Below are 24,294 nucleotides of genomic sequence, written 5' to 3'. Positions count from 1 at the left end.
TTTTATTGGTTTCAGAGAGGAAGAGATAGAAATATCAATGATGAGAGAGAGAACCATTAATTGGCTGCCTCCTACACACCCCACACTGGGGATTGCATATGCCTGCAACCTGAGCATATGTCCTGACTGGGAATTGAACCATGACCCCCTGACACTCAACTACTGAGCCATGCAGGCAGGATTTACTAAACTTTTTTTTTTTTTTTTTTTTTTAGGATTTACTAAACTTTTAAAATATATATATATATAGTTGATTTTTTACAGAGAGGAAAGGAGAGGGATAGAGAGTTAGAAACACCAATCAGTTGCCTCCTGCACACCCCATACTACCCGCAACCAAGGTACATCCCCTTGACCGGAATCAAACCTGGGACCCTTCAGTCTGCAGTCTGATACTCTAGCTAGCCACTGAGCCAAACTGGTTAGAGAGACTCACTAAACTTTTAAGGCAATGTTCACCTCTAGGATACCATTTGGTCTATATATAGAATATTGTAAGTTATAATTAAGGTCTAGGATCATGAACTTGAGACATAGCAAAGTATTCAACTACATTCTGAATTTTTGAATTATACTTTTAATAAATAATTATCACTACAATTTTAATATTAAGTTTATTTTATTATATTCTAATTATTTGAGAATGATATTGGAAGTGTAATGTTTGTGTCCTAGGCTGGTTGGCCCATTACTATAAAATGAAGTCACTTTATTTGTATTATCCACATTATTATGTAGGCATGTTCAATGGCCAGACACTAGTGTCCCCCTTCTTCCAAATGTCCCTAGTTATTTCTAAGAACTTACCAGGTTCTTCTTCTCTAAATTTTCACATTACTGCCACAATGGTGTGTCTACTGCTACTAACTGTCATGCATCATGAGACGAATGCTCTGATGGGCACAGCTATTTCCATGGCTGATGTCCCCTTGAAGAGGGGACATTTCTTAGAGAGGTGACTCTGTTTTCCTAGAACATAGGAACTATATTTGTTCTTTGGAAAGCTGGAAGTCATCATTACCACTATCTCAGACATTGGCCACACCAGAAATGACTTGTCTGTCTTTGCTTTTGTCACTTCAATTGTTTTGGCTGGCATCTCAGAATCTGCCAGGTCTTCGAACCAGAGCTCCAGTCCTATCTGCCCCAAAGAGAGATGGAAATGATCATCTTTAATATTCAGAGTCCTGGAGGTTTAGAGATGTTGTATGTAAATGCCTGATGCATAGTAGGTATTTAGTACATGAAAACTTTTATTTTTATTTTTTTAAAGATTTCTTTATCACCAAAGGTTTTAAGAACACTGCACTGTGATTGGGTTGATGCACTTGAATGTCATTTTCTTCAGTTTTCTGTGCTCACCATTTGCTTCAGGTGTTTTTAAAACGTAGTGAAATATAAAATGTGATCATGATCCATGAGGAAAGGAAGGAGTGCATTCAGAAAACATACACGAGATCCAGTTATTCTAGGATGTGGAACACAAATGTGTACAAGCCAGTTCAAGGGGTCACAGGTAGTGAGAGAGGTAAGACTTTACACAAACTGCAGCAATACAAACAGTAGGTAAGTTCTTCTGATGCTTAAGAATGGAAGATATCCTGGTTGGAAAGATATAACTAATAATAATGGAGCAATTTCAAAGAACTTCCACATGTATTTTAGAACTTGATTTTCAACAAAACAAAACAGTTATTCAGAATTCTCATTTGTGGGTGAGAAGATAATTCAGGAAAGGTAAGTGATTTGCTTGGGCAAGTCAGCCCTAGGATCTGAGTGTTCAGATTCTGAAGGTCCATCCACTATACCAGCTTCAAGGAGAAGATGACCTTCTTCTCTTCTCTTCTCTTCTCTTCTCTTCTCTTCTCTTCTCTTCTCTTCTCTTCTCTTCTCTTCTCTTTTCTTTTAATATATTTTACTGATTTTCCACAGAGAGGAGGGAGAGGGATAGAGAGCTAGAAACATTGAGAGAGAAACATCGACCAGCTGCCCCCTGCACACCCCCTACCGGGGATGTGCCCACAACCAAGGTACATGGGTACATGCCCTTGACCGAAATCAAACCTGGGACCTTTCAGTCCACAGACCGACGCTCTATCCACTGAGCCAAACTGGTTTCGGGAGAAGGTGACCTCTTGGACTGAATGTTTAAAGAGGGACCAATTGCCTTGCCAGGTGGCTCAGTTAGTTGGAATATTGTCCTATACACGAAAAGGCTGCCGGTTCAATTGCTGGTCAAAGCACATGCCTGGGTTGCAGGTTCAGTCCCTGATCAGGGCACATGCAGGAGGCAGCAACCAATTCTTCTCACATCGATGTTTCTCCTCCCCCTTCCTCTCTCTAAAAATCAATGAAAACATATTTTTGGGTGAGGATTGAAAAAATTAAATAATGAGGGACCAATTTTGACTGGTAGATGAGGGCCAGGACTTTCTAGGTAAATGGAACATCAAAGATATAAAGGCTGGAAAGGTAAGGCATATTTGAAAAAGGTGATAGCTAAAGTGTCAACTATGTATAGCAGATTCATAAATAAGAAAAGTGTATTGCACTGTGGCTGGATCACACATGATCTTAACCACCAGAATGAGGTGTTTAGAAATGCTTCAATGGACAACAGGGTGGGAGGGGGAATGGGGGAAGAAGGGGTGTGTACTGAATATGAGAAGAAGGGATAAAATCAGGAAGATCTGTAAAGGTGAGTCAGATTATATTGTGAAAATGATGGAAGAGCCAAGGGAATCCGTCAGGAGGCACTAAGGTAAACTTGTGAGTTGCATGGGGAGAAGCGCTGGATTCAAGAAGCACTTGATGGTGAATTTGCATGGAAACTAGGTGAAGGAGTTGAGACAGTGCCAAGGAGTAGAGATGTCTCTCAGCTTTGAGTGGAGGTTCTGGAAGAATGGTTAGGCCATTAACAGAGTTGTTGAATTTAGGAGGGAAATCACCAGCTCCTTTTTGGATCTGTTGGTTTTGTGTTGCCTTCTGCATATTGCTACACAGCTACCTGACTGCCCAATGGGAAGGTGGGTAGTGTGTCAGAGGAGTTTAACTGACCACTCAGAGGGCTCTTCCTGTTTCTGCTCAGCTTCTCACTCTCTTGCCCCTTAATTGATAAGTGCTTAATGAATACATTGCTTGGTATGTAATGGGCATTCAAAATATGCTTGGAAAATAAATCCACTTAGCAAAAGAATTGTCAAGAGAAGTGTCAGAACAAAGGCAAAGCCTAGAGTGAGGGAAAAGAAGAATTGGCTGTCAATAATGAGAAGTACTAAATATGAGTCACTGGACATAGTCATTTCCTAGACATTAAGGATTCCAAGGCCTGATGGGAGCTACAAGTGGTAGAAACGTGGTGGAATTCAGACTATAGAGCCCTAATCGGGTTGGCTCAGTGGATAGAGCGTCGGCCTGCGGACTCAAGGGTCCCAGGTTTGATTCAGGACAAGGGCATGTACCTTGGTTGTGGGCACATACCCAGTGGGAAGTGTGCAGGAGGCAGCTGATCAATGTTTCTCTCTCATTGATGTTTCTAACTCTCTATCCCTCTCCCTTGCTCTCTGTAAAAAATCAGTAAAATATATATATTTAAAAATTAATATAGAGAAACTCTGAGGCCAGAATAACATATTGTTATGTTGAAGTCACCAGGGATAATTGCAAAGAGTAAAAATGACTGCTTTTGACTTGGTCTTTAGAGGAAGTCACTTTGGCTCTCTTCTGCTGTACCTCTCCCCAGGGGGAGTCCGTGGTCCCATGAGGTCATGTTCACTGTGCCCCAAACCCAGCTCTGGGTTCCAGGGCCCAGAGATTCCTTACTCAAATGGCCAAGCCTGCTTCCAGGGTCTTCTCAGGCCTCTTTCCTGGGTCCCTAACCTGGGGACACATGATCCCACTGCTTTGCCCACTCCAGGCCTGAGTAAAGGCCAAGGGGCATGTTTTAAGGAAAGTAAGGAGATGTAAATAGAGTTTTTGTGGTGAGAGGCAGGACTTGATTCTTGTGAATATGGACATGCAAATGTTCTTAAGATCTACTCTAGTGAGGGATGGAGCTGAGATGAAAGAGAATGGGAACAAAAAGTGGGCTGGGGACTGGCTTCCAGATCTCTTTGTACCACCACATTCTGAAACAGATGTCCAAGAAGTCAGAAAATTTAAATACAAACCTAGATTTTCAGGTGGTAAAGAAAGTGCATTTGTCCATGTCCAAGATTAGACTATATTTTATTTAAGTTTGTAAGCTTGATTTATAACTTGTAAATATTTAGATATGTGCTATGTAGACTTTCATTTGCAATCTTGCCCTCATACATTAGGAGTTTTGGGAATCAGCAGGTTGTAAATATCTCCCTACTGTGAGTCTTGAGCTTCCCTCCTGTTTCTTGACAACCACTGCATTTCTTGGGTGATAATTAACTTGTTCTATTATCTATCTACTCTGATTGACAAAAGGGTGTGTGAAGGTAGGAATCAGGCTGTCTTGTTTACAAATATATATATAAATTTTTTACAAAAATATTTTTATATTAGGTCAATGATTGACACATAATAAGTGCTCACTAAATATGTCTAAAACTGTAAAATGTACATGACTTACACATTTGAGGACAGTGGAAAGAAGAGAAGTGTTAGAAGGGAGTGAATAACCTGAAAAGAGAATGCTGGGATAAATTATGACAGATATTAAGCAACTGTCTATAAGTTTTTCTTCCAATTGGGGAGAGCAGCAAACACACAACTTCTATTGCCATAAGAATTACAATTGAAGTAATCTATTCATTTTAAGCTTTAGGTGTGTGTGTGTGTGTGTGTGTGTGTGTGTGTGTGTTTCTTCCCTTTTAATTGGACTGGGATCAGCTATTTCATAGTGAGGGCCTAGAGTCTTTAAGTTACTGATTCACTGAAGTACATTAAAAAATGTAAATCTACATTTTAAAATTAATCGATTTTTCTTGAAAAATTGGACCTTTGGCAAGACTGGCCCATAGTCCAATAGGGCCACAGTGATCTGAAGCCTTTAAATGGGCTCGTGTTTATGAACAGGCCACACCTCACCACTCACAAAACAAATGCCCAGACATAGCCTGGTCACCAAAGGTCTCTGAATTCATGACCCCTGAGATTATGGTTTTATAAGGCCCCTTTGTTGTTGTTGTTTTGTTTTTTTTTGTTGTTTTTTTTTTGTTTTTTTTACTTTGACAGCTTTTTAGTGTAAGACCCTAACATAAAAGCAAACTGAGGAAGTGGGATAGAGGAAAATGGGGACCCTCCCCCAGACTTTACTCTCATTCCCATAAACATCAAGGAGAAAGATAGGAATCCTGAAAGGAAAACAACGAAAATACTGAACAACCAGGGTAGGGTCTGCTCCACACCTGGATCCTAAGTCAGAACCAAGGACTAGGGAAGGAAGAAGGACACTCTCTATTTGCCAGATGTCTGCCAAAGTTCACCAGCCCGGCCTGCCTCAAGCCTCCAGGAGTTTCCCCAGGAATCGGAGATTGAGGATCTTGAACTGTTCATTGAGGTCCAAGTGGACGATGCCATCCTCATCATCGATGCTCAGCAGGACTCCTGTGGCTTCCTGATCCTCACCCAGGATGACCTTCACCTTGTTCTTGGTGGGGGTGATGGGTTCTAGGTGCTCACTGGAGATGCTAACAACCTTCTCAGGTACACAGAACACATGCCTCCTATGACACTGCGGATGACCCCCGACTGCCCCACCACGTGTGTATCTAGATCGGTATCTTGCACTTTCGCCTGGATGTCAGTGGTTCCCCAATCACTAGAGCCTGAGCCTGGTGTCTGTGGGTTGTAGCCACCAGGGGAGGAAGGACCCTTTGTTTTGAAAGAATGTCTTCTTTAATCTCTTTATAGTTTTATTTCTACCAACTTTTGAATGACCATAGTCATTTGGATTGTACTATAACTTTGCATATCTGCTTATATTTGCCAGAGATTCTGAAACTGAATTATTTCACATATAATCAAAGAAGCTCACCTGTTCTAGAAAGTAACTCTCTATTAGTGTCATGGACCCAAATTTCCCTTGATCGTTCCTCCAAGGGGAGATGCTTGACTGATTCCTGGAAGCTGAAGATTAAGGGTGGTAATTCAGGGTTGGGGACACTGAAATGCAGGAACTGCCAGAGTGAAAGTTACAGAATTGGGCTTGGATGAATGATGAAGAAACCGAAAGATGCTAGAGCAACTAATTTGTTCAAGTATTTATTGAGTGTGCCAAACGCTATTTTGACACAAGGGATTTAACAATAAACACCAGACAATGTCCCTTGCTTTCATTGAACTTAATTCTCGTGTAGTAAACCAAATAACACACGCATATATTACATACATACACATGTACATGTCAGGTGGAAATACATGCTATTTATAAAACCAAAGCGCAGCCAGGAACAGCCACTAAGAGGTGGCTGCTATTTTGGGGACTCGAGACCTCTCCCGCCTCCTCCCAATCCCGGACAAGATGCCACCTCCAGGGAAGCCCCTCCCACGCCCCCGCCCAGAGGCGGTCCTGGGGGCGGAGCTTCGAGCCCGGCGTCCAGAAGCGCGCGCTGGGGGTTCCCGGCATTCCCTCGTGCTGTCAAGCCCAGAATTAACCCCCGCCGGGCCGTGGCATGCTGGGAACTGTAGTCTCCACCTGCACCTCAGCGTCGCCGGGGAGCAGTAAGAGCCACTGGCTCCATTGCTGGGACTTAACCAGAAGCACGAGGCTTGGTTGGGGTGGGGGGGTGGAAGAGAGGGGTTGGGGTCACCCCGTAACACCAGGCACCTCCCGCCAGGAGAGCGTCCAGGCCCTGGAGCCGCCCCGGGCACGTGACAGCAGCCTCCCCAGGCGCGCTCGGTTCCTCAGCGCCGGTCCCGCCCCGCCCCGCCCCGCCCCGCCCGGCAGTCGGCCTGCGCCGGCCCCGGCGCTGCTGCCACCTCGCGCTCGGAGGCGTCACGGAACGTGCTCTCCCCCTCCCCTCCCCCTCCCGCGCCCTCCCGCGCTCCCCCGCCTCCCCCTCCCGCACTGAGGCTCGCCGCCGCCGCCGCCGCCGCCGCCGCCGCCGCCGCCGCCGCCGCCGCCGCCGCCGCCGCCGCCGCCGCCGCCGCAGGAGTAGCCGCCGCCGGAGCCGCGCGCAGCCATGGCCGAGAACCCGGGCCTGGAGAACCACCGCATCAAGAGCTTTAAGAACAAGGGCCGCGATGTGGAGGTGAGGGTGCCTCCCCGGGCTGGGCCCGCCTGGCCGCGGCGCCGGCGGCGGGGAAGGGCGGGGGCCGGCGCCGGGAGAGCGCTCGCCGGCTCCGGCTCGCGGTGGGTCAGAGTTGGCCGCCGCCCCCCGTCCCCGGGCCCGGGGCTGGGCGGAGCGGGCGCGGCGCGGGGCCCTCCGCAGCCGCCCCTCCGGAGCCGCGGGCGCGCGGGCCGGGAAACGCCGTGGTTTTCGGCCCCGTCACGCGGGCGCGGCCTGCTGTCTGTCTGCCCGCGGGGAGGGATGTGGAGCTGAGGCGGGGTCCGCCGGCCGGGGCCTCGCGGGGCCGGGATGCTGCCGCCCGGGGCCGCCGGCCGCTGCGCCGGGGGTGGCCGCGCTCGCGCCCGGGGCCGGCGCTCCCTCCCGCGGGCGCAGCCCCCTCGGAGCCTCCCGCGCGGCCGCACATGGAGCCTCGGCGCTGCTTGTCCCCGCGCTTGCCTCCTGCGAGCTGGGCCTGGCGGACGGCGGCGCCCGCAGAGGGGGGTGGGGACCAGCCGGGTAACTGACTTGTTGGAGGGTGGCGGGTGGGGGAGGGTAGGATGCGCCAGGACCATTTTCTTCTATTCCCTATTCCAGAGCTGTCCTCTGGACCAGTCGCGCTGGCTGAGCTGTTCCAGCTCATTCTCCCGTTACCGCCGGCCTCTGGAGCAAGCTGAAGGTGGACAATAGTTTGCCATCCATTGTGCTGAGGCTTTAGAAGAGACATTGTTTCGACCCCCCGTTTACAGGACCTGTTTCCTTAGCATTCCTTGTTTGTCATGGGGCTACACTCAGGATTATTTATTTGACATGTTTTGCTGAAAGAAGTTGAATCCATGGGTTTATACGGCCTTGTGTATGCCTCCTGCTCCAGGCAGGTAGAATTTCGATGTGGTTACAAAACTGTAAACATTCATGTGGTAACTCGGTTCGTTGCTACACACAGCATGTTGCCATTGTCTCATTCAGTTGACATAAGCAGGCACTATTTGCAAACTCGATTTATTAAGGCAGCGCTAGAGGTCTCTTTGCAGCTTACTAAAAGCATTGTAATATAATGCACAAACTTCATTGGGACTCTGACCTCCGGATTTGGTAGGGGGAAGTAGTTTTAAGTTCCCAGCCTCTTCTAATACTAGGTGACATGATTTGCAGTTTTGTAATTCTTGCTAAGGGCCAGTGTGAATAAGAAATGCATTTTATTCTCTCTTAAGAAAATATGCCATTCAGTGTAGAAAACAGACAAAAACTCAAGCCATTTTTTCAGAGCCAGAAGTTTATATACTAATTGAAAAAAAAAACTAAGGAAATACTGAGGAATTCACATTTGAATGAGACAAATATAGGTAATTTGTCTCTGTCCAGGTCATGGTTGTTACTTTTGTGAGAAATACTAATAAGCAAAAGAAAAATTGTGAATAGCAGCAAGAAATTTTAGAACTGGCTCCTGTTAATCGGTCCACTTGATGATAGGAATTAATTTTGAACTCTATCAGTAATTGTTGTTGAAACTTACCCCTATTATAAAGCAGAGCTTACATAGTTTGAAAAATACCCCTATTGTTTATACAAAATTCTTTCTTTTTGAATATTGAGACAGGTTTTTGTCTTATTATTTGCCCCTATTTTGTTCTGGGAGCTCAGTGATACCTTGTAAAAACTCCTCATATAATAGATACATAATACATACTGATGACCAGAATGTAACCAGTGACTTATAGGTTAATGACTGCTAACTAAGCCTTTCAATCTGAAAGTATTAGTCACAACATTATATTTCCCAGGATACTTACATTAGGATAAGTAAGGCATGAAATAACAGGTATTCAAATGGTAGTTATACTAAGGCTTTTTTTTTTTTTTTTTAAATATATTTTATTGATTTTTTACAGAGAGGAGGAGAGAGGGATAGAGAGCTAGAAACGTCGATATAGAGAAACATCGACCAGCTGCCTCTTGCACACCCCCTACCGGGGATGTGCCTGCAACCAACATTCATGCCCTTGACCGGAACTGAACCTGGGACCTTTCAGTCCGCAGACCGATGCTCTACCACTGAGCCAAACCGGTTTCGGCTATACTAAGGCTTTGTGATACCTCATTTAATCCTTATAACTACTTTATGAGCTAGGTATAGCAGTATCCCCACTTTACAGGATGAAATTACTTTAGATGGGGAAATTCAAGTATGCACCCTGCACAAGGTTACAGTGTGGACACTCCTTCACTAATTGTCTTTTGGGTATCTAACAATGTCAAATCTTGGAGAAACAAAAGGGAATAAAATTGAGTCTGTATCTCAAGGAGTTTACAGTTCTAGAGTGGTAGAAGAGTAAACTGACAATTACAATGCAGTTCATCAATATGTGTATTCTGAGATTGCATAAGAAAAATCTAACTTGGAGCTGAATGGTCAAGGGAGATGCTCTGTTGATTCCTAGTGGATGAATGGAAGTGAGTAGGTCCTGAAGGTGAAAGAATGTTGGCCCTGAAAAAGGAGAGGGCCAACAAGAGGCATTCCAGACTTAAGGAAGCAGTAATTGAAGTGTCCTGGGAGATTGTAGTAAGACTGCTGAAAGAGAACAGAGTGCTAGAGATGTGACTAGAGGGTAATCTAGAGTCAGATCTGATTAAATGCCTCTATTATGGATTTAGGTATAACTAAACCTAGACACCATATCTAATTTAGTCTTCCATTTGAAATTATATTACATTCAAAACTTATACTGTAGCTCTATAACTAAGTAGTTGAGATTATCAGGCTGTTTCAAAATAGTGAAATGCACTTTGATGAGATATCATTCCTACTTTTTCATGTATAGTGTAGATGAAAGATAAGATTGTAAATTATACAACCACCTGATATACAAGAAAGATGCTAGGTGGAAGAATGAAAGACATATTTTCTAAAGAAATTAAAAGTGTAGAATTATACCAAGGAATTGTGAGTGGGGAGAGGTAATTTCATAGTCATTCAGTCAGGAATGGCTTCATAGAAGAGAGGTTGCTGACTTTTGTAGGAAGTATGCTCTAAACTTGAACAGGGCACATGAGGAATTAGTGAATAAAGATCTGTTGAACTATTAGATAGTTAAGATGAAAAAAGAAAAGTGAAGAGATGAAACTGGTGGTCTGAGAATATATCTGTGGCAAAGAGTTGGTTAGAAACTTCTTGATAGGGAGATGTGAAGGAATTTAGAGTAGAAGGTATAATATGATTAGAACAATGGGAAAAGGTGATGCAGTCATATCTAGAATTCTAGAGTCATAGTGGTATTATTCTGTATACAATGAGGAATTTTCTAAAAAATTGAGGCAGGGATGGGCATGATCATAAGATTTGAGTCTCCTACTGTTTCTCTGGTTTCTTCTCTTTTGGTAAAGCTCACAGAAGACAAAGAGAATAAAGATTATCCTGAAATTTATAGGGGAGGGAGTAATTATCACTGATAGCAGTTTGAAACTTGCATAGAGGAGATGGGTTTTGTAGCTACTGTAAATCTAAGAAACACTTAGTGAAAATACTTTTATTTGGTCTGGAATGTGTGTGTGTGTGTGTGTTTTTTTTTAATATATTTTATTGATTTTTTACAGAGAAGAAGAGAGAGGGATAGAGAGCTAGAAACATCGATGAGAGAGAATCATCGATCAGCTGCCTCTTGCACACCCCCTACTGGGGATGTGCCCGCAACCAAGGTACATGCCCCTGACCGGAATCGAACCTGGGACCCCTCAGTCCGCAGGCCGACGCTCTATCCACTGAGCCAAACCAGTTTTGGCTGGAATGTGTGTTTTAATACCAGACATTTTCATGTAAGGCATTGGTTCTTAGGCTTTTTTCTTTTTTAAAAAATATTTAAAACTTTAAAATATATTTGTAGAAAAGTACACAAAACAAATGTTCCATTTAAGACTTAACTATTTACTTATAACTCAAACATTTAGATAACCACCATCTAGATCAACTTTTTCTTTCTTGTACCTGTATACCTCAAGGATGTGATATTGTCGCCAGTAATGATAACTAATAATAATTTTTTTAAATCTTAACTTTTTTTTACTGTTTACAGTGTACCTACACCAAGTGTTTACCCTGTTTCCCCGAAAATAAGACAGTGTCTTATATTAATTTTTGCTCCCAAAGATGCGCTAGGTCTTATTTTCAGGGGATGTCTTATTTTCGGGGAAACACAGTAGATGTGTTATGTCTTGACAACAATCCTATGAAGTATATATATTATTAACTACATTTAGAAGGGAACTGAGGCCTACAATTCTTAAATAACTAGCCCTAAATCACAGGATAGTAAGTAGCGGAGCCTAGACTTACAGTGAAGTAGCATGACACTAAAGCCAGAACTCTTACTCATGTGTTAAACTGTCCACTGAGTGGAGTCTAAGACTTGACCTATTTGAAAGTTAATTAATGGAGAAAACATATAAGAAAGTTTGACTATATCACAGAAATTCCAATTTTGGCATTTTAAGACCTTGCTAATAAAAATGTTTGAGATCCCATTTATCATTTGATTTATTTGCTTTTCTTTTTCTTTTTACTCTTTTTTTAAAAAAAACTTGAATAAATCTTTATTATTCAGATTATTACAATTGTTTCTCCCCCCCCCCCCCCATAGCTCCCCTCTACCCGGTTCCCACCCCACCTTCTGTTATTACCTCCCCCCACTGTCCTCATCCATAGGTGTATGGATTTTTGTCCAGTCTCTTCCCACACGCCCCCGCACCACTTGCCCCATGAGAATTATCAGTCCACTCCCATTCTATGCCCTTGATTCTGTTATATTTACCAGTTTATTCTGTTGCTCAGATTTTTTATTCACTTGATTTTTAGATTCACTTGTTGATAGATATGTATTTGTTGTTCATAATTTTTATCTTTACTTCTTTTTCTTTTTCCTCTTCTTAAAGAATACTCTTCAGCATTTCCTATAATACTGTGGTGATGAACTCCTTTAGCTTTTTCTTATCTGTGAAACTCTGTATCTGCCCTTCAATTCTGAATGATAACTTTGCTGGATATAGTAATCTTGGTTATAGGTTCTTGCTATTCATCACTTTGAATATTTCTTGCCACACCCTTCTGCCCTGCATAGTTTCTGTTGAGAAGTCAATCGACAATAGAATGGGTGCTCCCTTGTAGGTAATTAACTGTTTTTCTCTTGCTGCTTTTAGTATTCTCTCTTTGTCTTTTGTCCTTGGCATTTTAATTATGATGTGTCTTGGTGTGGTCCTCTTTGGATTCCTTTTGTTTGGGATTCTGTGAGCTTCCTGGACTTGTAAGTCTATTTTTTTCACCAGGTGGGGGAAGTTTTCAGTCATTATTTCTTCAAGTAGGTTTTCAGTATCTTGTTCTCTCTCTTCTTCTGGCACCCCAATAATTCTGATGTTGGTACGCTTAAAGTTGTCCCAGAGGCTTCTTACACTATCTTCAAATTTTTGGGTTCTTTTTTCTTCTTGCTTTCCCGGTTGAGTGTTTGTTTGCTTCTTTGTATTTCAAATCTTTGACTTGATTCTTGCGTTCCTCTAGTCTGCTGTTGAGTCTCTGTATAATTTTTTTTTTCATTTCAGTCAGTGTGTTTAATTTCTAGTTGGTCCTTTTTCATATCCTTGAGGGTCTGGCTAAATTTATCAGCCTTTCCTAGGAAATTCTTGAAAAACCTTATAACCATGGTTTTGAACTCTATATCCAGTTGTTCGTTTTCCTCCATTTCTTTAGTTTGTGATCTGTTTCTTTGTCTCCACATTTTTGCTGCTTCCCTGAGTTGGTAGGATGCCTTTGTGTGCTAGATGTCCTATATGGCCCAGTGGGTCGGCCTCCCAGTTACCTGAGGTGGACACTCTTGGTTCACCCCTTTTGTGGACTATGTACAGCCTTGTAGTTAAGTCTTGATTGTTGTTTGTGTCACTGGGAGGAATTGACCTCCAATTGGCTGTGAGGATCCACTGTGTCTATAATGGAAGAACTGCTGTACTGGAGACATGCTTATGGGGCAGGACTTGTATCAGTGGGGCTTTGGTGCTCAAATGAGTCTGCCTCTTGAATGTGTCCCTTATGAGAATAGTTGAAATCTGGTGTCTCTCACTGACCACTAGATACACTAGCTTCTGGATCTCCAATGGGGTGCAGGTCAGCTACTGTCTTAGGCCACCCAGCAGGAGCTACAGTGAGAACTACAGTTTTCTCTTTGCTTTGGGTTTGGAGGTTTTGGAGCTGTCTGACCAGAGCTGCAATTTGTTAGGTTAAGCTGCAATAGGGCAGGCCATTTATATGCAAAAGCTGCTGGGTGGAGCTTGGGTGTGTTTGTAGATTGTGTGGGGTGGAGTCTCAGGTAGTCACTAGGCTAGGGCGTGGCAAAAAGCAATGGCTGCCAGTAAGCCTACTCTGTATCTCCGAGTTTCCAAGTCCCTGCGTCCTGCGCCCCAGCGCAATTAACAATGGTTGCTGTGCGCACCTCTGTAAGAAAGTCACCCTCACTTTCCGACCTGATGGCAGACAGTCCAGATTCTCTCCATAGGAGTTTGGGTCCCCAGCCTCTCCCCAGAAACTTGAGTTCAGAGTAAACAGGTGCTTATCTCCCTTTGGATTGAAAAAAGCAGAGCACCCAGTCACCCACTGCCAGCCCGATTCACGTACCTCCATACCTCAGCTTTTCAGCGCTTGTACACCTCTCAATGCTCTTTTCTCTTTCCTTCTAGTTGTAGAACTTCCACTCAGCCAGCTTTCCCGTGGTTCTGGGTGATAGGCATTTTGTCTTTTAGTTGTAGTTTTGAAATTGTTGTGCGAGGCAGTTTAGGTGTTTACCTATGCCACCATCTTGGTTTCCCTCCTTTTTACTCTTGCAAACGTTCCTTATTAGTTAAAATCCAATTGGTTGGTTTCAATGAAAAATAGTAACCCATATTTTTGGGCTTAACACATAAACTTTATCCTTTAGTTTTTAATACTGGCTGTGTGTGTGTGTGTGTGTGTGTATATATATATATATACACACACACACACACACACACATATATATATATATATATATATATATATATATATACATACATATATGTACATATATATATATTTTCTCATTTGCAGATTTAATTAGCACTAGAAAACCTGCTTCTCTCTGGAACCTCTGTTGGTAGAGGGTACAATCTAATAGGTCGAGCTTAAAACTTTATCCTTGACTCCTTTCCTTCACTTTTCGGTATTAGCCCTCATATTTTTATTTTTTTGCCAACCTTACTACCACTGTCCTAATTGAGGCCCCTGTCATTCCCACTCGTACAAGGGTGATTAGTACACTTGGTTTTCTTGTTCCTGGTATCTTCCTGCCTCAGTGTATCATGTGGATTGATCTTTCTGAAATCTTTGTAATTTTCCTGGTAAGATTATTCCCCTTGCTTTCAGGATAAAACTAAAAGTCCTTAGCATGCCACACATAATTCCACAAAAAGCCCTATTTTTTTCTACCACTTTTCCTTATAGCTCCTTTGTGCCAGCCATGATGTCGTATTTGAGATGGTGAAGTAACCAATTTCCTCTCCGTGCCTCTCTGTACATGCTTTTCACCTATATACCTTCTTTTGCCATCTTTTTAGTGGGGCTCACTCTGGCAGACTCAAATTCCTTCAAAATCTCTGGAACACCAACATCACAATTCTGCTACATCATGCTATTCTAGTTCAAAACTCGTTTTTGAAAGTTTTCCATAGGACCTTTCCTGGTTGACTAATAACATACCTATTACTATTAGTTCCCTTTCTTTTCCTTCTCTAATAATTTCCTTAGTAAATTTTCCTTTGCCTCTTTGGGATAAATTGTTGTGATGTACAATAAATTTTATGTATGTATAGCTGTGGGCACTATCAAGAAGCTCACTGAGGGTAGGGACCTTGGGCTGTGACTGGTGTTAGTTACCAATTATAAAATTTAATAAATACTCTTTGAGAAGAGAAACTAGATAGTATACTTGAAAACACTCTACATTTGGGAGTGAAAAGCACACTATTATTCTAAGATATTAATAATTTTTGGGGTGTTGATTTTATGGCAGTGAGTGATATTGTGGCCAAGCCCTCCTTTGACAGCCTTTTCTGCTGTCATGTATTTCTATAACATGAACTAATTCATTCTTGAATGGTTAAGAGGAATGATGTTGGTCAATGCAAAATTCATTTTGATTCCTATTTAATTCTTACCAGGACATTGATTGTTTAGCTCTCCCAAGTAAGAGCGTTTGAACACAAACAATTGAAGTACAGGAACACACAGTTGAACACAAGCAAGCCCAGCAAGCAGTATGAACACATTGCCCATTCACTCATGTTCTACCTCTTGGCTTCATTTAACCATACGTTCCGTCTAAAGGTGCTTATTGCCACAGCTGTCCTTTGTATTTTCTCTTTCTTCCTGATTTTTCAGAACATGAAAATTTTTTAGCAATCTATGCCTCATAGCAGGTACACTATGATGTTTTAACGGTATATAATTTTTTCTGTTTTTTCTGTCTCGTTGATTACTCTTTTTTAGTTGGTTTTGCCAACTCTTCTTCCTGGGCATTGAGTATGGGATCCTTGGGATTCTTGTCTGTGACTCCCCTGTATAGACTATTTTTCTTGCCCACATCAGCAGCTCCCTTAGTTTTTAACCATCATTTCTGGGGGAAGGGAGGGATTTAAATCTGTTTTAATCTGCTGTAAATTAATCAAATGAGCTTCACATCAGTTTGTCAGGCTCAGAGAGTTTAAAGTTATGTTCTCCTTTTTGTTGTTTATGGCATCATTTGCACTGTGAACTGAACTTGAAACTTGAGAGGTTTCTTGGACTCCTTCCTCATCTTCCACATTCAGTCAGATGCTAGTCATGTATCTTGAATCTCTGTGCTGTCTCTGGATTTTGGCCCTGCTTCTCTATTCCACTGCCTCCAGCCTACTTTCAACCTTTATCACCTGGCAGTTTAAAAGTTGCCTCCAAATTGGTATTTTTCCTCCAATTTATAAGATTTTTCAGTGAGCCTGATAAGTGACTATTTCTCTGGAGTCAACTTCCTTCCCCGACCCTCCATACCCCTTTAAGCTCTGGCAACACTGAACTTCTTATATGCTTATATATAATCTGGAATCCCGCCCTCCTCTGCTTGCCAATGCTATTTCTATTCTCAGAGCTATTCTGCTGACTGAATATCCTTCCCTGCCTCTTGTTGTCTGGCTAATTTCCTACCCCTTTTAAATACTTAACTCTGTGAGAAATCTTTCTGAGGCCCCTTCATTCTCCAGGTTGAGTTAGGTACCCTTCTTCATTCCTGGAAAAACTCTTGAGTATATCTTTCTCATTATAGTTGTGATAATATGTGTTAATTATGTTTTATCTGTTTCTCCTCCTACATTGTGAGCTTCTTGAAGACAAAAGCTGTATATCCCCATTGCTTATTTCCTAGTACAGCGGATGGAACAAAGTAAGCACTAAAATATTTTTTTTAGTAGTTTTTAAAAATTGATTTCAGAGATGAAGAGAGAGAAATATTAGTGAGAGAGAATCATTGATCGGCTGCCTCCTGCATGTCTCACACTGGGCATTGAGCCTGCAACCTGGCATGTGTCCTGACTGGTAATTGAACCAGGATCTCCGGGTTCATAGGTCAACACTCAAACATTGAGCCATGCCAGTTGGACTAAAATATTTCTTTTAAAAAAATATATATTTTATTGATTTTTTTTACAGAGAGGAAGAGAGAGAGAGAGATAGATAGAAACATCAATGAAAGAGAAACATCCATCAGCTGCTTCCTGCACACTCCCTACTGGGTATGTGCCCGCAACCAAGATACATGCCCTTGAACAGAATTGAACCTAGGACCCTTGAGTCTGTAGGCTGACTGACGCTTTATCCAATGAGCCAAACCGGTTAGGGCTAAAATATTTCTTGAATAAATAAATCCATACCAGATATCACCAGACCAGTAATTTTTCTGAATTATATTTTTGAAGTGACACATTTAATCGTTTTTTTTAAATAAAACTTTATTCATATTATTATAAAAGTTCCTCATTTTCCCCCCCTCCACCAGGTTCCTACCCCACCCTCTGCCCTTTCCCCACCCCCCATTGTCCTCATCCATAGGTGCACAGTTTATGTTCAGTCTCTTCCCGCACCCCCCACTCCTCTTTTCCCTGAGAATCATCAGTCCACTCCCCTTCCATACCTTTGATTCTATTATATTCAACAGTTAATATTGTTCATCAGGTTTTTTTTTTAATTTCCTTGGTTTTAGATTCACTTGTTGATAGTTATGTATTTGTTGTTCATAATTTTTATCTTTATTTTCTTTCTCTTCCGAAAGAACCCCCTTCAGCAATTCATATAATTCTGGTTTGGCAGTGATGAACTCCTTTAGCTTTTTTTTTCTTTGTGAAGCTCTTTATCTGGCCTTCGATTCTAAGTGATAGCTTTGCTGGGTAGAGTATTTTTGGCTGTAGGTTCTTGTTATTCATCATCTTGAATATTTCTTGCCATTCCCGTCTGGCCTGCATGGTTTCTGTTGAGAAATCAGCTGACAATCGTATGGGTGCTCCTTTATAGGTAACTACCTGTTTCTCTCTTGCTGCTTTTAATATTCTCTCTTTGTCTTTTGCTCTTGGAATTTTAATTATGATGTGTCTTGGTGTGGTCCTCTTTGGATTCCTTTTGTTTGGGGTTCTGTGAACTTCCTGGACTTGTAGGTCTAATTCTTTCACCAGATGGGGGAAGTTTTCTGCCACTATTTCTTTCAGTATGTTTTCAGAATCTTGCTCTCTCTCTTCTTCTGGGACCCTCATAATTCTGATGTTGGTTCACTTGAAGTTGTCCCAGAGGTTTCTTACATTATCTTCAACTTTCTGGATTCTCTTGTCTTCTTTCTTCTGTAGAGGAGTATCTTCTGGCTCTTTATGTTCTAAATCTTTGACTTGATTCTTGCGATCTTCCATTCTGTTTTTAGGACTCTGTATAATATTTTTTATTTCAAACAATGTATTCTTTATTTCTTGTTGACCCCTTATTATTTCTTATTGATCCCTTATTATTTCTAATTGATCCCTTTTCATATCCTCATAGGTCTTATCGACCTTTTCTAGGAAATTCTTATAAGCGTGGTTTTGAACTCTATATCCATTCGCTTTTTGTCCTTCATTTCTTTTGTTTGTGATCTGTTTCCTTGTCTCAGCATTTTCGCAGCTTCCCTGAGTTGGTAGCCTTAAAAGTCTCTGTGTTCAGCTTGGATGGGGCGGAGTTTCAGGGTGGAGCCTACAGCCTTGGCTTCCATCAGCCACACCCTATGAGGCTCCTGAATCTCAGTATTCCTCAGGGTCCTTCAGTACTCGTTGCAAGCCACTCTGACAGAAAGGTGCCCTCGAGTTTCGCCTGCTACCAAACAGTCTATGCTCTCCCCCAATGAACTGAACTGGGGTTCAGTTCAGTTGGCAGTGGAGTTGGAAGTGGAGTTCAGAGCAGTCTGGAGCCCCTGTCTCCCTCCCGCCAGGGCAATCCAGGGGCACAGTCAACTGCCCGTTCCCTGCGTGCAATGTGTGCGTCTCCGGGACTTATTTTCGCCGCTCCCCTGGGTTTCCGACTTACAGCCCAGGCTCCCTCCATATGAGCCTGGGTCTCCAGGTTCTGGCCTAGAACTGGGGTTCAGTGCAGTTGGAACTGGGGCTCAGCACAGTCCGGAGCTTTTGTCTCCTTCCCACTAGGGCAATCTAGCAGCCGAGTCAACGAACGGTCCGTCCTCTGCTTGTAATGTGTGTGCCTCCAGGGCACTGCCTTTCGCCACTCCCCTAAGATTTCGCCTAACAGCCCAGGCTCCCTCTGTATGAGCTTGGGTCCCCAGGGTCTTGCCCAGAACTGGGGTTCAGTGCTGTCGGATCTGGGGTTCAGCACAGTCTGGGGCTTTTATCTCCTTCCCACTAGGGAACGCCAGGGCACTCAACCGCCCCCTCCTCTCCTGCTCTGTCCTCTCAGCATGCGCAGCATGTCTCCGTACCTTAGGCTTTTACAGCTCCTCTGATTTTCCTTCTGGTTTTCTCTTTCCTTCTAATTGTAGAATTTCCAGTCAGTCGACTTTCCTGTAGTTCTGGGTAATGTCCATTTTATATTTTAGTTGTATTTTATTGAAATTGTTGTGTGAGGCTGCAGTTAGGTGTTACCTATGCCGCCATCTTGGATTCTCTCCCCAACACATTTAATCTTTTAGTGCCTTTTCCGACTGCTTCCCAAATCTAGTCTAAATTTTTTATAATGATAGGTAAAGTATTAGATTAAGACACATGTATAGTGAAATAATTTTTAAAATTTCTTGATTTTAATTATAAAAATGATCTAATATATAGAAAAAATAAGGAGAATAATATATTAGGCCCATATGCATATCACTTAGATTTAATAAGTCATAATTTGTCATCATTTGTTCATCTGAATATAGCAGATATGGCATTTTACTTCTGAAGACTTAAGGTTCTTCTCTAAATTAAGAGTCCCATGCTCTACCGACTGAGCTAGCCGGGCAGATTCTTCTCTAAATTATAAGAATGTGTTCTTCATAAATTTCACATCACCCTGATTCAATAATTTCTTAATAATATCTAATCCAGTCTATATTTAAATTTCTCCAGTTGAACCTTAATTATTGTTGTATTTTTTGTTTTGCCTTTGTTTTGCTTTTTACATTTTGTCTTTAGAAGCATGATTAAACATGATCATATTACATTTGTTTATGTTGTTTGTCTCCTTTAATCTAGAACAGGCTCCTCCCACCATTTCTTTAATTGTAGTAAAATATAAATTTTATCACTTTATGTATTTTAAGGGTATAGTTCTGTGGCATTAAGTACATTCACATTGATATATAACCAGCATCACTCGCCATCTACTTTTTCATCTTCTCCAACTAAAACTGTCTCCATTAAACAGTAAGTGCATTCTCCCTTCCCCCCAGGCAGGTTTCTCACCCCCCCCCTTTTTTTTTTTGTCTTAATTAATTTAAATACTATAGGAACCTCATATAAGTAGAATCACATAATATTTGTCTTTTTGTGACTGGCTTATTTCACTTACCATAATGTCTTCCAGGTTCATCTATTTGTAGCATGTGCCAAAATTTCCTTCCTTTTTATGGATGAACTTATTTGATTGCATGTACATACCACATTTTATTTATCCACTCATTCATTGATGGATAATTGGGTTGCTTCTACCTTTTGGCTACCATTTTTTAAATGCTATCACTTTGTGATTAGGTCAGTGTTCTTAAATGAAGTTGAATCACATGAAGTTGCCATTTCTGAGGTTCAAAATAGGTAAGTATCAGCAATTTCATATGGTTCAACCAAATAGAATGAACGTCCTTCTACTTACTGAATCTGTCCATTTCTTTGTGGTGTGTCTTAACTTGTTTCTCCTATTTCTTATCACCGTCTTGATTTTCTGTATACTGGAGGGTTAGTTTTAAAAGCTGAACTATCTTTAGTTAAATACTTCAATTGGTGATGCGGTGTTCTTTAGAATATATCCCAATAGTGATGCTAAGATTGATCAGATGGTTCAGATGATAAAGAATAGTTTAACAGTAATGTTGTCAAAGTTACTGTATTTGATGAAATATATTTGAATTATTTGTTGAAATGTGATATAGACAAGCTAACATCTGAAGGAAAAAAAGTAACCTGACTTCTTGGTATTCAGTAAAGGAGTTAGGAAATGTATCTACTAGTAGAAAATGTAACTTCAAAGTCAATGACATTCTCTTTCCATGTCTGACACAATTCCTAAATTGACTTTTTGTTTTTGTAGTGTAAGATTTGGCTTATATTCTCATTGCTAAGTCTCTATTTCTTTAATTTGAAGGTAAAGCAACATTAAAAATAAAAGGAGGATGTAGCTATATTTTGTGGCAGTTTTGAAAATGTCAGATCCCAATATTAACAGTTGAAATATGATATGCCTAGCCACCATGGCTCAGTGGTTGAGAGTTGACCTAAGAACCAAGAGATCACAGTTTGATTCCCAGTCAGGGCACATGTGCGCTTGATCGCCAGGGTGGGGCATATAGGAGGTAACCAATCAATGATTCTCTCTCATCATTGATGTTTCTATCTCTCTCTTCCTCTCCCTTCCTCTCTGTAACCAATCTCTCTATATAAAATCCCAGCTACCTTTACGGTGGAATGACCAGAACGACTGGTCGCTTGTGATGTGCACTGACCACCAGGGTGCAGACGCTCTGTGCAGGTGCTGCCCCCTAGTGGTCAGTGCGCTCCCACAATGGGAATGCTGCTCAGTCAGAAGCCAGGCTCATGGCTGGCAAGCACATCGATGGTGGCAGGAACCTCTCCCGCCACTGTGGCAGCACTAAGGAGTGGCGAGCCAAGCAGTAAGGATTGAGCAGGTGGGCGGTTATGCAAATAGTCATTAAGCACATGAAAAGATCCCCAACATCATCGATCATTAGAGAAATGCAGATCAAAAGCACAATGAGATATCACTTAATACCAACTAGGATGGCTAAAACAAACAGGTAATAACAAGTATTGGGGAGGATATGTAGAGAGTGGAACCTTTCTGTACTGGTGGGATGTAAGATAGTGTAGCCCAGTGTTCACACTTGTTTCATGAAAAAAATCACGAGGCACACCACCATTAGAAAATGTTAAAAAATTTAACTCTGTGCCTATATTGACTATATATAAAGTAATTCTCTTGAATAGGAATCAAATAAACACAAAGAAAGTATTTTATAATTACTTTATTATGAAATATTAAGTAAACAAAACAGTGAAAAATTATAAAATTCTTGTCTTGTCTGCACCTACGGCACACCAGGCAACATCTCGTGCCACGGAACAGCGGTTGAAAAACGCTGGTGTAGCCACTTTGAAAAACAGTATGATGGTTCTCCCAAAATTAATCCACTGGGGGGTGAGGTGATCCTAGAACCAATATTAATCATAGAGTTGCCATATGACCTAGCAGTTTTACTCCTACGTGTATACTCGAGATATGAAACATATGTACACAAATGTGTATAGTTGTTTGTTCATAATAGCCAAAAAGTGGAAGTAACCCAAATATCCATCAGTTGATTAATGGATAAATATTAGGTCTAGTAATAATTAATGTCGTTTTCTAATACTTTTTTTAAATTGAATTTATTTAAACAATACAACAAAATTTAATCAACAATATAGTTGCCGTTGTTTTCTACTACTTGTGCCCAACGCTCAGGAAGCATTTTAATCCCTCTGTTGTAAAATTCTTGTGATTTTGATGCAAAAAATTCGGTCAATGCATTTTTGAGGCATTCTTCATTATTAAATTTTTTTCCAAGAAGAAAGTTTTGCAAAGAACGAAACAAATGGTAATCGGAAGGGGCAATATCAGGAGAATAGGCAGGTTGAGGGAGAACTTCCCATTCCAACTGGCGCAGTTTTTCAGCAGTGATTCTTGCAGTATGCGGTCTTGCGTTATCGTGGTGAAGAATTACGCCCTTCCGGGGACCGGTTTGGCTCAGTGGATAGAGTAGGGGTGTTGAACTTAATCAGAGAAGGGGCCAAAATCTAAAATCCAGCCTAAATCGCGGGCCGAATGGTTTACTGAACAGTCATAAACTGACAATGTCATAAACTGACAGCGGAGTGCAGTGATGACAGCGCGGTGCGGGCCACATTGCAAGGCCTGGCCGGCTGGATTTGGCCCACGGGCCTTGTGTTTGACACATGTGGGATAGAGCGTTGGCCTGCGGACTGAAAGGTCCCGGGTTCGATTCCGGTCAAGGGCATGTACCTTGCTTGCGGGCACATCCCCAGTGGGGGGTGTGCAAGAGGCAGCTGGTCAATGTTTCTCTCTCATCGACGTTTCTAACTCTCTGTCCCTCTCAGTTCCTCTCTGTGTAAAATCAATAAAATATTTAAAAAAAAAAAAGAATTACGCCCTTCCGATTAATCAGCGCGGGTTCTTTTTCTCTTAAAGCTTGGGCTAACCTTTCCAATTGGGCACTATACACTGCACTTGTAATGGTTTGGTTAGATGGTAAAAGTTCATAATGAAGAATTCCTTTAAAATTCCACCAGACACACAACATCACTTTTTTCACATGCAAGTCAGGTTTTGGCGTGGGCTGCGGAGCCTCATTTTTGTCCAACCATTGAGGCCGCCTTTTCAAATTAACATACAGCACCCATTTTTCATCTCCGGTAACAATTTGCTCTAAAAACGGCAAACGGTTTTGACGAGAGAGGAGCGAACTGCAAATTGTGACTCTTTGATTACGGTTGTTGTCGGTCAACTCATGAGGAACCCATTTTCCAAACTTTTGGACTTTGCCAAGTGCACGCAATTGATTGGAAATTGTTTTTTGTGAACAATTTAAAGTTGTCGCAAGCTCTTGTTGGGTAATTTGAGGATTTTGCACCAAAAGAGCTTGAAGAGCTTCTTGATCAAAATTGGACACACGGCCTCGACCACTCTTGTCATCTAACGAAAAATTTCCCTCGCGAAATTTCTCAAACCAACGCTGGCATTTTCTGGCGCTCACTGCATCTTGACCAAGAGCACTACAGATGTTTTTTGCAGCCTCACTTTCTTTTCCTAATTGGAACTCGTAAAGCATGCAGTGCCGAATATGCTCTTCATCCGCCATCTTCTTAGCCCTAGTTTTGCAACAAAAACCAAACCAAACACAAACTTTTTCAAGCAAAACTTGTTAATTGCACTTCACACGTTCTGTAGATACCACGTGTTTGGAGGTTATGTCAATACAAGTCAACGCCAAGCAAGATTTTAAACGAATGTTAAAAACGACATTAATTATTACTAGACCCGATAAAATGTGGTATATCTTTACAATGGAAAACAGTTGACCCTTGAACAATGCGAGGGCTAACAATGCTGATATTGCACACAATTGATAATTTGTCTATAACTTTTGACTTCCTAAAAACTTTATTCATCCTTTGGTATCTTCAGGGGATTGGTTCTAGGACCACCACTACTCCCCCCCCCCCTCCCCCCGGGGATACC

The 24,294-nt window shown here is 41.8% G+C and overlaps 2 protein-coding genes across 3 annotated transcripts in view; one reads left to right on the top strand and one right to left on the bottom strand.

Annotated features, from left to right (window-relative positions):
* The first annotated feature begins 6,892 nt into the window (after positions 1-6,892).
* KPNA3 (karyopherin subunit alpha 3) overlaps positions 6,893-24,294 on the top strand; it is a 96,501-nt gene continuing 79,099 nt past the window's right edge. Inside the window, exons 1-2 of one of the 2 annotated variants that reach the window (XM_084879404.1) lie at positions 6,893-7,068; positions 7,123-7,223. In XM_084879404.1, coding sequence (XP_084735530.1) covers positions 7,155-7,223 — 69 coding nt within the window. In that variant the 5' untranslated portion in view covers positions 6,893-7,068; positions 7,123-7,154. The other variant, XM_084879403.1, reaches the window with a different exon arrangement.
* Positions 10,974-24,294, bottom strand: part of ARL11 (ARF like GTPase 11) — a 139,449-nt gene continuing 126,128 nt past the window's right edge. The window contains exon 3 of the transcript XR_014794646.1: positions 10,974-10,988. The gene's annotated coding sequence lies outside the window, so the exon portion shown is untranslated. The remainder of the gene's footprint in view (positions 10,989-24,294) is intronic.

This window comes from Pipistrellus hanaki (assembly GCF_964339955.1).
Source record: "Pipistrellus hanaki genome assembly, chromosome: 3".
In the NCBI taxonomy this organism is placed as follows: domain Eukaryota; kingdom Metazoa; phylum Chordata; class Mammalia; order Chiroptera; family Vespertilionidae; genus Pipistrellus; species Pipistrellus hanaki.
This window is presented reverse-complemented; position numbering and strand designations above follow the sequence as displayed.